A 16,555-nucleotide genomic window follows, 5' to 3' on the forward strand; every position below is an offset into this window, starting at 1 on the left:
TTCTCATACTTCCTCTAATATGTTTCTGGAATTCAATGACAGATCCTTCTCTTTGCACCTGCATGACATTTTTTCATCTAAAATTTGCTTTTTCATTGACTATTTTTTTTCCTAAATCACTAGTCTCTAGTCCCTGTGCAGGATCCAAGTCTTCATCCACTTTGAAACTCCAATGTATATAAAAACTGTGCTTAATAATTACTGCACTTTTAAGTACATCTTCCACATTTCTTTCCAAGTCCTATAAGGAAGTGTCCAATATTGAGATCTCAGTTCTGCCATGATTTCTTTCATTTGGGTTCCAGAAGAAGATACATACTTCTTCCTTCTCCATTTTATTTTGCTTACAAGTGAAGCACCCTTTCTTCCTAAGATCAGAGAGCTTCCTTTAAGCTATGCTTTGTTGATTCTTCTTTGTGGCAGCTTATACAGAAATGTTTGATATATGTATCCTTCTTGTTTCATAACATTGAAAAAAAAAAAAAAAAAAAAAAAAAGGTTGGATAGCATTTAGAAGTCATCCTTTGCCCTTTGCTAATATAACTAGAATATACTTCTGGCTATGAGTCTGGGAACGTATAGCTTCTTTGGTATCATCCAGAAGTACAATGCTATCTCCTGCAAAAAAAATGAAGGGAGGACAGAGAGAAAAAGAAAAAGCAAACTGACCAAACAACTGCTTGCTACCTGTGTATCAGTGGCTTATTCCTCATTTCCTCTGAAGTTCCCAAAGACTGTTGGCCTAACTGTGGATGTTGCTATGGCCTGGAGAGCCACAGAGATGTGGGCCAACATCCCAGAATCACAAAAGGAGACAAACGGGGACTGCCAGAAGTATTTGTTCACATGGGAAATGTTAGACATGGAGTGTGTTATCCCATTAAACAATTGAAGACAGATAATTGAGAGAAAGATGCGCCTACATTAGTTTCAGAAGAAAGTCAGTCACAGATGTATTATAGAAACAGAAATTACAAACATAAAATAAGCATGACTATATAATTAAACACCCAGTTAAAATATATTTTCTTTCCTTAATTTGCCATCTGCTTAAAATTTCCCACCTAAGGCTTCCAGACTTACAGGACCTTGATTCTGGCAATACATTACAATTCTGGCAGGCAGCCAGACTTTTTTATCCTTTAGTCCTTTGGTCTCTTCTTTATGTATCTCTCATTTTGCAATATTTTTTTTCCTTCAGTCACAGAACAAATGTAAACAACTAAAATTATTTCTGGAGTACAGAAACATAAAATACTCTATTTCAGTTTCTAACAACAAATTAGAATTCTTGCAGATTCTTACTTTCTTCAAATGATTAGATTTGGGTAAACATTTGTCTGTAAGCAGGATATGCTTATATATTTTATTTTGTCCTACTGTGAAACTACAGAGATCCCTAAACACATCCAAACAAAATTAATAAACATATAAAAATGTCATTTTAAAGTTAAATGACATTTAGACCATTGACACGTACTGCTGACATTTTCTAAAATATTTACTAACCAGTGATAATGAACTCAGTACTCTGTGCATTCCAAACCCATCTCCAAAACCTCAAAGACTGTATTAACAGAGCAGTTAAGGACATAGCAGACATGCTAAAATACTTTACTGAATCTCTAAATGGTGAGATACATCCTTAAAGCTTTGTCAGCTCCTAGCCTACCTTAATAAAAGGTTATCACATCTGCAGCATTTATATCTTTTTCTTTTCCTGAGAAACATAGTAGAACTAATAATTGATAATTTTGAAATTGAAATACTTATTATATAATACTTATTACTATACTTATTTACTGTTACTTATAATTACAAGTAGTAACTCACGACATGCTTCTCGTCTGAACAATCATTTTAATGTCTACTGTCAATACTCAGTCTTGTATCTCACATAGATTCACCTTATCTTACATTACATACCTTGCATTAGATTCACCAGAACCAAATTCAAAAGTCCCTTCTCCATGTCCTCATACTTTGATTTCATCTTTTGCTATATAACCACTAAACATTGTTTTACTCATGAATTGGCAGCTGCACATTTTAAACCCAAAGAAATCTATAGTAGATTTAAATTTCAGTGTTAACTGAAATTTCTAAATGTATTTGCCCCCCACAAATAACCTTCCTGTAAAACCGTGCAACTTAGAGACGTGATTCACTTTTGAGCAACTTGTATCAAAAATTCATGTTGAAGTAAAAAATTAATCCTGGTAAACAGATGTGCATTTTAATATATAATATGTCCACTACAATCAGTAAGTCTAATCGTTTGGACAGATTTTTAACCTGAGGCACTACTTTCAACATTCCTCCACCCTTCCTGTCCCGACTTCTGCCACAAACCCTAATGTTACTGAATGCCAAGACCTTATCCTAAGCCATCTACTTACACTTTTTTTCTCAGAGTATACAACTGCTAAGAAATTCTACGACATTAATAAATATACAGCAATGGATGTACATATTAGGTGTGTTTTTCATATACTGAAAAAAGCATCATAAAAATATATGCTAGAAATAGTCTGGAAATAATTTTATCAGCACTTGCCTGCTTCTGATTTGGCACAGATATACAATGTGTGAATGTTTTATAGAGACTTTAAACAGTTCAGTGTGTGACATTCTCCATTCCCTCTTTTTCAATCAAATCTGTTGATTCCTTTTGGTGAGCTAGTTATTATACTTCTTTGGACCAGTATGTTACCACAGTCACGCAGTCAAAAGATTAAAAAAAAGGACAAAAAACAAACAAAAAAAACCCTCCCAAAACAAACAAACAACAACAGCAAACACACAAAAGCTACAATTGTCTCTTCAGACTCACCCTGTGCTACAGGTGCTTACTTCAAACTAATCAGAAAAAAATATTGAGGGAAATGTAGCAGGTCAGAAAGAGACCATATAACGACAGAAAGTCAGATAAGCTCTGATCCTTTGTAGGTATTCCTCATCACAGCATTTATATAAGTTTTTTCCTGCTAAAGATGGTTTTGCAGCTTGTTTTGACATCTACACATCATGGCACTTTCAATTTTCCTAATTTTTTAGTCATATGATTAGTTTTCTTAAAAATTGTACAGTTTTGAAAGCTTTCCCTCTTTCGGTGAACATTTCTCATGAGACAGTAGTATTGTTGTGATGTATTTTGAAACACCTTTCATTGTGTCTTATGCAAGCTAATGAAAATATTGAGAACAGTAGCAAGTGATGCCTAAAATACACTACAAACACAGCATCTTTTGAGCTGCTGCAGACTGTCTACATCCATGCTAGAGCCCTGACTCAGCACTATCCCTCTTTTGCATAGTACCTAACATGACATGCTGAACTGTAAGCTGTGCACTACAGCCCCAGTAATTTCATGGTCGTTAGGAAAGAGTGCTAAGTGCTTTGCTGAATGGGAAGGGACTGAAGCAGATAGATGTTTTAGTGCAATACAGCCCATTTTCACATTATTTTCCTTTTCCTTGATCCACATTTAAATTCACATGCCTCTCTGTATTAGCTGTCATCATGGACCAGCAAACATAAAGTAGATGAGAGGAAGTTGTACCACTGCTAGGGGGAGACCAGAGGTCCACTTGAAACTTCCTAGTGACTTCAGATAGCATGCCAGCTACAGGATGCTGGTTGGTGCTTAAAGAGCTTCTGCTCAGAGGGACAGCCATGCTGTGTAATAGTAACGTGCCTGGTCTCAAGCCATGCGGCACCTGGCTACCCATCCTTTCAATCCCCTAAATAAAAAGCAGGCCCTAATTCTTCCTCATTTGTGTGTAAAGTGAGAAGAACTGTAAAGTGAGAAGAAAGTGAAAGGGCCGTGTTTTCTTTCTTTCCTTCTTTCCTTCTTTCCTTCTTTCCTTCTTTCATTTTCTTTCTTTCTTTCTTTTTAAATGTAGTTCTTACTTCTCTCTGCCATATACTTTGATAACTTGACTGAACAGAAAAGTTATCTAAGGTTTTAGTTCTGCATGCTGCCCTTTTGAAAACTGGGTGGAGAGTCTTGGCATCTTATTGAAGATCCAGGACCTTTGGCTACTTTTCATGGAGTATCTGAATACATGTATTCCAAGTTGTCTTGTTCTTTCCCCAGTCTGCCATATAGTGTCAGATGACATATGTTGCCACTGTTATCGTTACATTAATTGGAGTGACCCACCATGGCTGGGACATGAGACTTCCTCACAAGCACTTTACATTAAAATTAGATTTCTCAAGCACATCTAAGAAGGAAATTTGCTGTACCCTTTCACTTGGGGATTCCATGTACTTTTTCATGTCTCTACTCAAAGGACAAGAGCACATTTGTACCTCTTAAATGCATCTCTATGATTTCTTATGGAAATTATCAGTCCCCTTGACTTTAATCATTTTGTTTCTCATTCTTAACAAAATTTCAGTCAACATTCTGCTTGCTTACTCCCATGCCAATATCTTCTGGCAGCATGTACTCAGTTTAATGACAGGCTTGGTTCTGTTCCATTGGATTATTTAAAAAAATCTCCTGATGAAAAAAGCAGCTGTGTTTAAATAGCTATGACGTCCAATCAGACAATTTAAGGGTTTTGGCTGTTTTTTCCTCTTAAAATCCCTTATCAGGCAAATATACACATACACATGGACAGTATTCAAAGGGGAGTTAGTAATGCATTGGTGCTTAAAGTTCATGATCTGCCAAACACATTACTGCACGTGCATTATTGTTGCTATATATTTCCAAGCCAGCCTTATTCAAGGTACCAAATAGTTCAACTTAACACTAGTCACATAAAATATGCATTGATTATTTCTTTTAAATATGACCACTTAGAACTTTTACAAAGATATATATATATATATAATAGTAGTTGTCAACAATTTACTGTAAAAGCAGCCAGGTGGCTGATAAACTGCCAGCTATCTTTCTTCCATGTGCTAAATTATTGCTACATATTTTTGGAGATCCTAACAACAGTGCTGGAGAAAGGACATCAAATGATGCTTAGAAATGTGATACACATTTTCATTTCACACTCCATCAGTTTTTACAACTTGAGCTCCATGAAATGTATGAGAATACTTGGCTAACAGCCACATCTACTGAGGTGTAAAATAAGGATCAGATATCTTTTAAAAAGAGTTTCATTTTCTTTACATGACTAGATCAAATGTTGACCTTTTTCCAAAATATACTGTAAATATTCAGTACCTACCAAAGAATTTTGAACCTCTGGACACAGTTTTGAACTATTTCAACAGACACGTAACCAATACAAATTTTTTAGAAACAGTTTTATAACAGAAAACAGATTCATCCTTCCACTAAACTAGAACTGAAACACATTGAATTATATAATCACTGGTGTTAAATCTTTTCCATTCTAATAGTTCTTTCTCATCTTGCACTGTGGAACAAGAAACAAGCATATTATTGTCTTTACAGTCAGCAAAGTAAAGCTACAGGCATCAGCAAAAGCATCTTTTAAATTCAGATTTCAATCTGTCAGAAAAGATTAAAGCTTCATACATACATAAAAGGGGAACTATAAAACGATAACAGATACATAGCCTGAAATCATTATGCTTGAACAGCTGCTATTTTACCAGTGTAGTAAAGCAGAAAATGTCTTTTACTCACCTCTGTTAAACCAGAAACTTCTCCTTTTGCTAATGGTCTTGTGATGGATGCAGTGTAAACTCTGGCATCTGACACTGGTTGCCCCTTCATAAAATGTTTCCCAGCTTCATAAATATTCACTTCTACCATCTTACCCATTAACACAGGATCCTTTGGCACAAGAACCTTTCAAATAAAGATAAAGATATAGTTACTAAATATCATAAAGGACATCAGTGTCTCCAGCTTCCACTCAGAAAAATAGATTTTTGGTAGGTATCTCTATCTGTCCTTCTTCAAGAGCTTTGCAGTGTTACCTCAGATTTTTTCAACTCCAATTTACTTTTGTTGTTGTTTTTGTTTGATTGATAAGAAAGTTGAGGCTGATTTGCAACATTTGAACCCAGACCTACATGGTTTCCAAGGGCATTTGTACTACAGAACTCTAGTAGACTGCTATAAAGGTTTTTACTTTTTCTTTTACTACCCAACAGTATTTTTTTGTTTTAATTTTCCAGTCTGTAAGTGCCTCAGGACAGAGATTATGCCCTTGCTTCTGTTTGCTCAAGTCCTTGTTTTGACTGTGCAGGTCCTTTGCAGCTGAGATGCATGACTGGCAATGAATGTCTCTAAAAATGGAAGGGTATGTTTGTTGTGCCAGCAGCTAATGCCACTCTACCCTGAATTTGCACAACCATGGTATCAGACAGTCCCATGAGAACTTCACAAAAAAGACACTACATAACAGATTTCCATTGGTCACACATGCTATAAATGAAAGAGCCCCACGTACAGGAGCAATATTCCTTGCTGGAAGAACAAAACACATAAAAAGACCCTAAAAATAGAGAAGCAGTTGAAAAGGAAAAGTGGTGTTTCCTGTTTAAACATCAATAAAAGATTGAATTACAGACTTATTTAATCACATTTATTTAAAGCTCATCTACAATCAAATCTACAAGCTTTTCAGAGGTAATAAGCACATACATATTCCTTGATTTTTGTAGATCAAAATTGAAAATGAATCAGCATAGCCTGATTTTAAAGGACATGGAGAGAAAAACTCTGTGCCAACCACATTTGGAGAGCAGTTTGTTGCCAAACAGTGCCTCTCCAGTTTCAGCTATCGCAAGTGCTAGTTGTCCTACTCAGAGGAAATCATTACCAGTAATTCCCCTTATTCCCCAAAGGCTCAAGGTGTTCATGACTGCTGGAGTTTCCAGATTCTATTAATTCTGCTGAAATTCCAAAGCACCTTCCAAGAAAAGCAGACAGCTTTGCCTTTCAGAGATGAGAAAGCTGGGGCTAACTAGACAACGGGGGAAAACATGAAGTCAGGATCCTAGTGTTGAGACAGCGTTAAAACACAACCAGATCACAGATCTTCCCATATATATTTTTGGTGGCAGATTTAAATCAAAGCAAAACTAGGTAAATAAGTATCACTGAGCCTGGAACCTCTGTAAATTTTGGTATTCCCATACATGAAACAGCAAAAACTAAACATAAATCCTCAGGGACAGATTTGGATAAGTGACTAGTACTTCAGAAAAAGAATAACTTATATGAAAATATCTGGGAGGTATTGTAAACAACCAAGAAGCCAGGCTTGGCATACATCCATTAAAACAAACAAACAAACAAACAAACCAAACAAAAAACAAACAAACAAAAAAACATATTTCTAAGAAACAAATTTATACCAACAGAAACTGTCATCTTGACTGTTGTTTTGGCAAAGTATCTTTTGGTCAGTTTAGACTACTCTGTCTAATGAACTAATTTAAACTATGTCACCAAAGCTATGGACAAAGATACCAGGAGGTCTGTTAGTGTACCTCCATCAATGGGGCTTTAATAGCAAACTCTTTTTATACAGACAAGCTTAGTGAAGAGATAATAATAGGTTTAATAACTATTTGAATTATCAGAACATTACACCACAACTAAACACTTCAGCTTCCAAACGCGGTTAATATGCCCCGGGAGTCAGTGTTGAGGCCCATCCTCTTTAATATTTTTATTGACGACTTGGATGAGGGAATTGAGTGCACCCCTGGTACATTTGCATACAACACCAAGTTGGGGGGAAGTGTCGATCTTCTGTAGGAAGGCCCTGCAGAGGGACCTGGACAGGATGGGTCGATGGGTAGAGGCCAATGGGATGACGTTCAACATGGCTAAGTGCTGGGTCCTGCACTTTGACCAAAATAACCCTACAGGCTTGGGGGAGAGTGGCTGGAAAACTTTAGAGGAAAAGGATCTGGGGGTGTTGGTTGATGCTTGCCTGAACATGAGCCAGCAGTGTGCCCAGGTGGCCAAGAAGGCCAATGGCATCCTGGCTTGTATCAAGAATAGTGTAGCCAGCAGGACCAGGGAGGTGATCATCACCATGTATTCTGCTCTGGTGAGGCCACACCTTGACTACTGTATTCGGTTTTGGGCCCCTCACTGCAAGAAGGACGTTGAGGCCATGGAGCATGTCCAGAGAAGGCCTATGAAGCTGGTGAAGGGCCTGGAACACAAGTCCAGTGAGGAGCGGCTGAGGGAACCGGGGTTGTTTAGTCTGGAGAAGAGGAGGCTCAGGGGAGACCTTATTGCTTTCTGCAACTACCTGAAAGGAAGGTGTGGGGATCTGGGGGTCGGCCTCTTCTCACAGATAACTAGTGACAGGACTAGAAGGAATGGCCTCAAGTTGCACCAGGGGAGGTTTAGGTTGGAAATTAGAAGAAATTCCTTCTCGGGAAGAGTGGTTAGGCATTGGAACGCTTTGCTCAGGGAGGTTGTGGAGTCAACATCCCTGGGGGTGTTCAAGGAAAGATTGGAGCTGGTGCTTAGGGACATGGTTCCGTGGGTGATAATGGTGGTAGGGGAACGGTTGGACCTGATGATCTTGGAGGTCTTTTCCAACCTTAATGATTCTATAATTCTATGATACTATGATATTTTGTGACTCAAGAGTGGCTGGTTTCATATCTACTGTCACTCAGTTTACTGCTGTTAGAGTGAGCCACTAGCACCAAGTCTTGTGCTTACCTTGGTGAACAACAATGTATTGCCCTTTTCAAATATATAAGATTTTAGGGAAAAGATACACAAATAAATAATGGAAAGTATTTTTTTTCATAATCAAATTTACAATTACTAAGCATGGCATTATTTGTATTTACTTTATTCTTTACCAGTCCCAGTCAGGACCTGTATTAGGTAGGGGCTGTACAAACACTCCATAAAACATCAACAATTTTTCACATACTGCTTTCCCTTTAATTAATGGAATTTCCATGAAACAAACATTAAATTCTGAAAAGTCTCAAGCAATTTATTTTCAATCTCTCTGTATAGAACCATGTTCCTCAAATCTGACTGATACGGTATAAAAGTGAGGAACAATGGTGTACAAGATAGAGGTTAGAGGTGCAAGAAAATAAAAATAATTTCAAAAGCTGTAATATTACTTAACACTAACCAAAACCAAATAAATAAATGCTCTAATGCAACCAGAACGAGGCATTAATGCTGACTATATAACCACAAACATCATTGATAGCCTCTCCAGACAGGACAAATGAATAACTAAAAGTAGCAAAAACAAACTCAGTGCAAGAAAATCGAGAAGAAGCCAACTGTAAAAACAGAATTTAATACAGATGATTCAGAAAAGCCAGTTTTACTGTTTTTCATCTGCTTTTGAGTAAAAATAATAAATTTGTGAAACAGATACCATACTTCCTTCCTAACTCATAAAGATTACATTTCTGTGTGGAAAGAATTCATTTACAGAAAGTACACAGAAGAAAATAAAACGTATCAGGCTGAAGTGTTAATTTAAACATGAGTTTCTCATCTTTCCTATTGTTTGAAATTATTATTTTTTTAATTCCATTGCATGAAAGAATTTTCTGAAAGATGTATGGAAATTATAAAGATTAAACTATTGAGAAAACAATGCTTCTGAGACTCAGAAATTAAAATTACTGTAATAATTAACAGCTTCTTCAACCATTTAGATAATGTTCTTTGGATATATAACATATATCCTCATTCTGTATAGCCAAAGACCTACTGTGCACTGCTACCATAATTTCAAGTAAATTGTATTTTGAACACGCAAAGAAACAAAAATATCATAAACATGTCTTGATGGTCACACCTTTCTTGGAAAAGGTTTCTTTACTTATTTTTTTTTTTTTTTCCCACTGTGTTGTGCTGTGTTGCTGGGATTATCAGAGAGCAAAGATATCACAAAAAGATATTATTTTATTTTTGTTTATTTACCTGTTCATAGAATGGATTGTGAGCAACATAGTAATTGGAATCAAAGGATTCTTCTGTTACCAGAACCCTCTGCCTCTCACCAACCTGGAAAATAAAAGACAAGAGTGATGACTCAGAAAACAAAAACAGTGAATTGCATTCAGAAGAGAGCTTTAACCATAAACAAACACACTTAGCAGAAATAATCAAATTATCTCAGGAAATTTTGTGTCAGCAAGAAACCATGGCACAGAAAGCCCTTGCTCAAACTATCCACAGGGGTAAAGGTCAGAACTGAGGGCTAGAACTGTAATGGCTTGACATGAATACCCAGTTCAGAAACGTAAATTTATTTTTACATGTTAACACAATAACAAATCAAAATGTCAGATCTGCACAGGGTCCAATTATGGCTTCATCCAACTAATGAGAAAACTCCCCCTCAGAATAAAATTCTGCTATCAACCGCAAAAAGTTAACACCCCCTAGCTCCCCAACAACATTATGACAAATAGAACATTTAGAAGGATCTGAGAGAAACAGGGAACTGTAACATGTAGCTTGATGTTATCTAGAAGCTCAGCAAAGCTACTTGCTTTTTTTAAAGAAGTCACCATTGTTAGTTACAGTGACTGACCATCTCTCTAGCCCTTCTTGGTGATATCACTATGCTACACTCAAGACATCATATTGTTGACAACACTGCATGTTACAAAGACTCAATGAAGAAAAAAGTTCTTAACTACTCACAGAGTAATATTAAAGGCAAAATAATCTTTGGGTCAAAAGCCTACAGTATTTCAATTATATGTCCAGCTTCCAAATACATTAGCACAATTTAAAAGAAAGCACCAATTCCATTTTACAATTAGTTAAAAGGAAGACCACATGACAAGTCAGTTGTATTTAGTTGCCAACTAAGTATTAATCAAAACCTGGACTTGCCCAAACTTCAAAATCATCTGCACAACTCCTTTTGATTTTATCCATTATTAAGTTATATAATGATGTTTGTATGTGAATTTCTGCAAACCCTGGAGGGACATTCGGCTCACATTGTTAGTCTGAGCTGACCTCTAGTTTTCTTCATCTAAATATACCCTGGATTCTTTCCAACCTACTTGACAAATGTATTCTACAAATTACAACTGTCTAGCAAGCTAAATGTACTTACTGCTTTTACTACTGTTGCTATCTCAAGAACCAAAAATGATTTCACATTTTACTCCAAACTTTTTACTCCAATCTATGAGCAAAGCCACACTCCAAATTTTTACATCTTTCTCTAACAATCAATCACAGAAAAAAGAACAGGTGAAAACAAGAACAGCAAGGACACATATGCATTGCAGTGTATATAGTATTTATACTATACATAGTCTGGGTTCCCCATTAGCCAAGCAGGACATCATGCTCCCCCTTCCCTATGCAGGTACCTGGGATATTCCCAAGATAAACCCCGGAAAGCAGGGGAGACAGCACCCAGATCACTTCCCAGATGTAAATTCCCCAGGACCACAAGCGTGGGGTACACAGCAAAAGGGGCACAAGTCCCAAGTTACAGACCCAGCATATAAATCCTAATAGTAGAAAAGATGCATATTTCTGAGTACTTTTAAAAGTTAAGAGTTGTTTATAGCACACTTAAAATTTCTATCTACATTCCTCTGAGAAGTCTGTAGTTACAAGTAACAACAGATACCACATATTCAAATTTTAGTAACCTAAATCATCTGTAACCATTTACCATTCCCCTGAACACTAAGGTGTTCTTTTCTTCCAAGAAAACAGTTATTTAATTCAAATCCTCAAAGGAGTTTTTCAAATACATGTCAAGAAGCACTGGAGATAACCATGTCAGTAAGATTAGAGGGAACATTTTCCCTGAATGGAGAGGTTTTGTTGTTTCTACAGTATTTCAGACCATAGCCTTTAAAATCACAATGCAGTATGGTATTTAGTGCTACAGCAGGAGGTCTCAGATATCATGCAATTTTATGAAAAAGAGGAGGAGGAAACGTTAGATAAGTGATACTGACCCTTGAGGAAACATGTTACCACTGGAAAACACCAAAACCAATCAAGTATTCATGTCCTTGAGTTGCATTTATTAATTACCAGTATCATAACTTAACAAAACCAGCTCAAAGCAATACTGGGTCTGTAACTCATTTCACAATTGTCTTGTGGTTCCCTGGCTTTCTCTGGACATAATGTTCTGCCTTTATTGTCCCTATGAATCCTGCCTGTGAGGTACTCTAAGCTAAATGTGTTATCTTCATACTCTCAGATGACAGTGTCAAGTATAGTATTAAAAATAAAAAAAAAAATAAAAAAATCAAAGGGAAGAAGAAAAGAACACCTGTGTTTGATCATTTGCTATAGGCAGTGATTTCTTCAAAGACACTTTGCCAGTTTTTCTTTGCTTCCATGAGCAAATGGAGCACAGGTCCCTGTGTCTCAGCAGGCTAAACAGAGAACTTCTGTGCTCAGAATTTCTTGGGAATGGGAAGAAAACAGGAAGACTGAATTCATCACTTAGCATCAAAATTGTGGCACTAAAATTGAGTTCAAGAGGCGCAGAGGAGCAGAACAGCCTACACCAAGCTATAGTACATACACTCACACACATAGTCACACCTACAAGACAAAGAGGCTGTATTGTGAGGAGTACAAGGCAAACCCAATATTGTTCACTTTCTCATGTTACTGGATTTGTAGCCCTGGCCAAGGCTGATCTCAGAAAGAAAGACAATACTCAGATATTTGTGCAGACTCTCTTGCCATAACAACAGAAAAGAACAATTCTATTTAATGAGTTAGGCTATTGGGTATTTATGATCTACAACACTAATTGGCTACACACTCTGTAAGACAGAAAATGACTATCTCTCCTGCATCCAAATATAATTAAGAAAGAAAAATAAGTAGGCAGAATGCAGCTTTGGTATTGAAATTTGTTCAAGAAGTGAAATATATGTCATCATTTCTGCAATTATTCCCCTGGGATCTCTAAATGCTTAAGTTTCACCTCTCTCAGAAAGAATTTACATATGCAGAAACCAGACATGATATCTAATAACAGTCATAATTATAATAACCTTTGATGATTTTTTTCAGGCATGTACCAGCAAAAGTAGTTCAGTATCTTATTTTTATTCCTATTCTTTCATCTGCTTCCACAGGTATGCATGAGTTCCAGCTCTCAGGGATCTACAATTCTGACAAAGCATTTGCAACAGAGTGAAGTTATCGCTGGCATCTCAGCTGGGAAAGATTCCTACAAAACTGGGATTTTTTCTCTTTGTGGATGATACCATGAAAAAAATAATGAGTGTCAGCAAAAAGACTTACCTGGCAGTTTCCCCCATCCCAACACAAACTGATCATATTGTTTACACAAGGTAAATGTTTTCACTGAAAACAACACAGTGAGCATTACTAATCCTATCACTTCCTATGCTGCAACAGCTGCCAGGTAGTTTGCAAATCTTGTAATCAGTAATAAAATCATTTATCAACTTAAATTTTGTTTTTATTTATCCTACAGGAAATTCTGACATGATAGTTCTGTAACTCAGTTTTTCTTTACTGAATATCATAAAAAACAACTTTTTCCAGCTGGCTGATTTTCTAAAGTGAGTGAATGCTAAGAAATGTCAAGCATCTTTCTCAGCTGCAGTCAAATTGGATTTGTTTTTCAGCTCCCCCTTTCCTCCTCCACCCTTTTTTTCAAACCAAAACTGACTCAATCACATAAAACCCAAGACTAATTTCTAAATTCTGCAGCAGTACAGGTGCAAAAGACTGGCACTGTTTACATGCTTTGATAGAATCCTGCTAAGCAATGTCAACAATAGCCTACTGTAATTATACTCAGATAAAGTATATTCCTGATCTTTTTTGAGTTAATGAAAATTGTAACTGTTCCAGCTGTAGTCATTATTTATCACAGCCAGAGCATGTTCTTTCTCACTGTTTACTTATTCTTTTCTTTGAATTTTGCTGATTATGTTTTTAAAAGTTTCTATTCAGCTAAAATAAACAATAAAAAATTAATAACCACTGTGTTTTTATACTTCTCCCATAGAAGAAGGCATACAGTGTACACAGATAACTCCATTGATTTAGAGAACAGTCAAAAGTCCTCTTTCAGGTTGAGCTCAATTCATGGAGGAATCAATGCGCATCTCTCCATTAATGTTGACTGAGGCTGGCTTGGATTCTGACCCCAAACATTATGGAGTATACCTAGTACAAGACTTGGAAGCCACAAAAAAAGCTACTTTATTTATTATAAAGAACTCACAGCGTCACAATTTCTGTGTATGCTTCAGCAGATTATTCAGAGGTACAGAGTATTTCTCATAAACATGCATATTTTAGCCTTTACTGTGTATAAGGAAGTTTAAACACTAGTAACTTGGAAAGCATTAATTCTACAGAAATTAGTACACCTTTATCCTGATTTTTTCATTTGTAATTATTTAACATAAATGTAATTAATTATGCAGATAATGTGTCCTTCCCCACAAACCTGAAGAAGAATTGAGAATTGTTGGACCTACTTTTTATGAATCACATCAATCCTTTTGTAATTAGAGACCAAAGTTCTCAAACATCATAATTAATAAGCATCCTATAAGCCCTCTATTTGCACATCCTAGGTGTTTTCTCCTTCTGACAGAGAAGCCTGGGTGTGCCACAACCTCCCTGTAAAAATGCAAGGTTTGTGGAAGCTTAGACATAGCCTCATTTTGATGACGCCAAAACACGTTAATTACCATCTCTTTCCAAGTTCCCTTTGTGTTGTTTTTTTTTTTTTTTTCCCTGATATTAAAAACTGTTCTTCCTACTTCTAGGGTGTATAACATTAATATTTAAAGTCCTGTATCTTTTATATCATATAGGCCTCAATCAGATTAATATTTATAATGTGTCTGACCCACTTCATGCCTGTGGAAAGCAAACAGGGAACCTGAGAACCTGATCAGTGCAGGGTAAGTGGCAGAACTCACTGCGCAGACTTCTGATATTCCTGCTCCAACTCCCAAACCGAGACAAAGCGGCCTCAGTGCTACAGTGCCATTAGTTAGCTAAAAGACAGCAGAAGATACTGGTCTCACCACCAATATCAGATTGCTTTGTGTTTATGTCCAGCATGGCTAAATTTTACCATTTCACACTTGCTATGAGTCAGTGGTTTTCCCTTACTTATATTGCTCCGTTTTTTTGCAGCCTTGGAAACAGCACTCAGCAGTCTTCATTGCAAGCAGGAGTACTTAGCTCTTACTGGGGAACTCCAGAAACCCAAGCAAAAAGCAGCCAACATTCATCAAGGTGTCTCATTTCACTGTCAGCCAACACTGCTGTCCTTGTCAAACCACCATGAGTAAAATGCCCACCTTTAAACAAAGCTGAAGGAATTTTATTTTGAAAAGATTACATAAAACATATGATTTACTAAAAAAAAAAATCTAAACTTTTTTACTTTTTTTGTTTTTTCAACACACATGCTTCAGATGTGTGAATCATTCAAAAATTCAGAATGGACACAACAGATGTCCACAGGACAGATTCTTTCGATGACTTTCCAGGCTCGCTTGAGGCTGTGCAAGCACCAAGGATGGACTAGGTATGTTTAAGACAGTAAACTCTAATAGTACACAGCCAGTGTAACAAAAAAGTCCTTCAGCATCACGCAACGCAGCTCATTAAAACCAACTGAACGCCTCTTCTTCAGTCCCCTTATGAATCTGTTGGCACAGCTACAGGGGAGGGAAAAGGTAGGGGGAGAAGCAGGCAAGGGATAGAAGAAGTAGACTGCTTCTACTTTCTTGGCCCACTGCTCATGCTTCAGGGTAAATAGCTCCTTTCTATTACTGTGCACCTGCATCTGACTGCTTCATTTTAATTTGTTCTCCTGCTGCGAAAATGTAGCTTCTTCCAGCATACACAAGCTATGCCATGCAGCCCAGATGAAAATTATATTCAGAGATGTGAGCAGTGACCTAAAAATGACAACTGGTCCTCAAAATATGACTCCTTTTAAATTCTGTAAGTTTGCATTTTGCTTGTTTCTTCTTTTCCTCTTGTCTAGGTAAGTGGTAATAAAAGTAGCATGTTGACAACTCTGTCATATTGCCTTTCTGAATTTTATTAACCGTGTACAGTATTATAAGAGGAAAATAAGTTCTCTGAAATGGAAGATATATATTGCCTCTGAAAAGCAGTTCCTCTCATTTGCATCTTTGTTGTAAATTGGTACTTACGTAGTGAAAGCCCATGATGAGGTTGTAGAATTGAGATTTATTCTGGATCTGGCACAGCACTGCTAAGGGACTCTGGCTGTTACTCAAACTCTGTTTCCACATGTGCAAAATGTAATTCTAATAGTTGCACAACTCACAGCGTAGTGACCATAAAACTGTGGAAGTTGCTATAGCAATAAAAAATATTATATGCAGAACTGGTATTTGGAACTGTCAAGCTGGATGAGCACTCAAGCAACGGCCTTAATGTAATACTGGCAAAAGCCTCTTCACCTTTTTTTTTTTCATGTGATCGAACAAACTCCATAAAACCACACAAATACCTATAGAAGAAGTCTAAATGAAACATACGGGTCAAAATAGGAACACGACTAAATTTTTATTTTATTTTATTTTATTTTATTTTATTTTATTTTATTTTATT

At 36.6% G+C, this 16,555-nt stretch overlaps 1 protein-coding gene across 2 annotated transcripts in view; it reads right to left on the reverse strand.

The window, feature by feature from the left end:
* The window catches only part of CDKAL1 (CDK5 regulatory subunit associated protein 1 like 1), a 422,830-nt gene that overhangs the window by 19,298 nt on the left and 386,977 nt on the right, over positions 1–16,555 (reverse strand). For both annotated transcript variants that reach the window (XM_035316554.1, XM_035316555.1), the window contains 2 exons: positions 9,881–9,964; positions 5,624–5,788 (listed from right to left, as the gene is read on the reverse strand). In XM_035316554.1, the coding sequence (XP_035172445.1) occupies positions 5,624–5,788; positions 9,881–9,964 (249 nt within the window). The remainder of the gene's footprint in view (positions 1–5,623; positions 5,789–9,880; positions 9,965–16,555) is intronic.

Source organism: Oxyura jamaicensis, chromosome 2, assembly GCF_011077185.1.
Source record: "Oxyura jamaicensis isolate SHBP4307 breed ruddy duck chromosome 2, BPBGC_Ojam_1.0, whole genome shotgun sequence".
NCBI lineage: Eukaryota > Metazoa > Chordata > Aves > Anseriformes > Anatidae > Oxyura > Oxyura jamaicensis.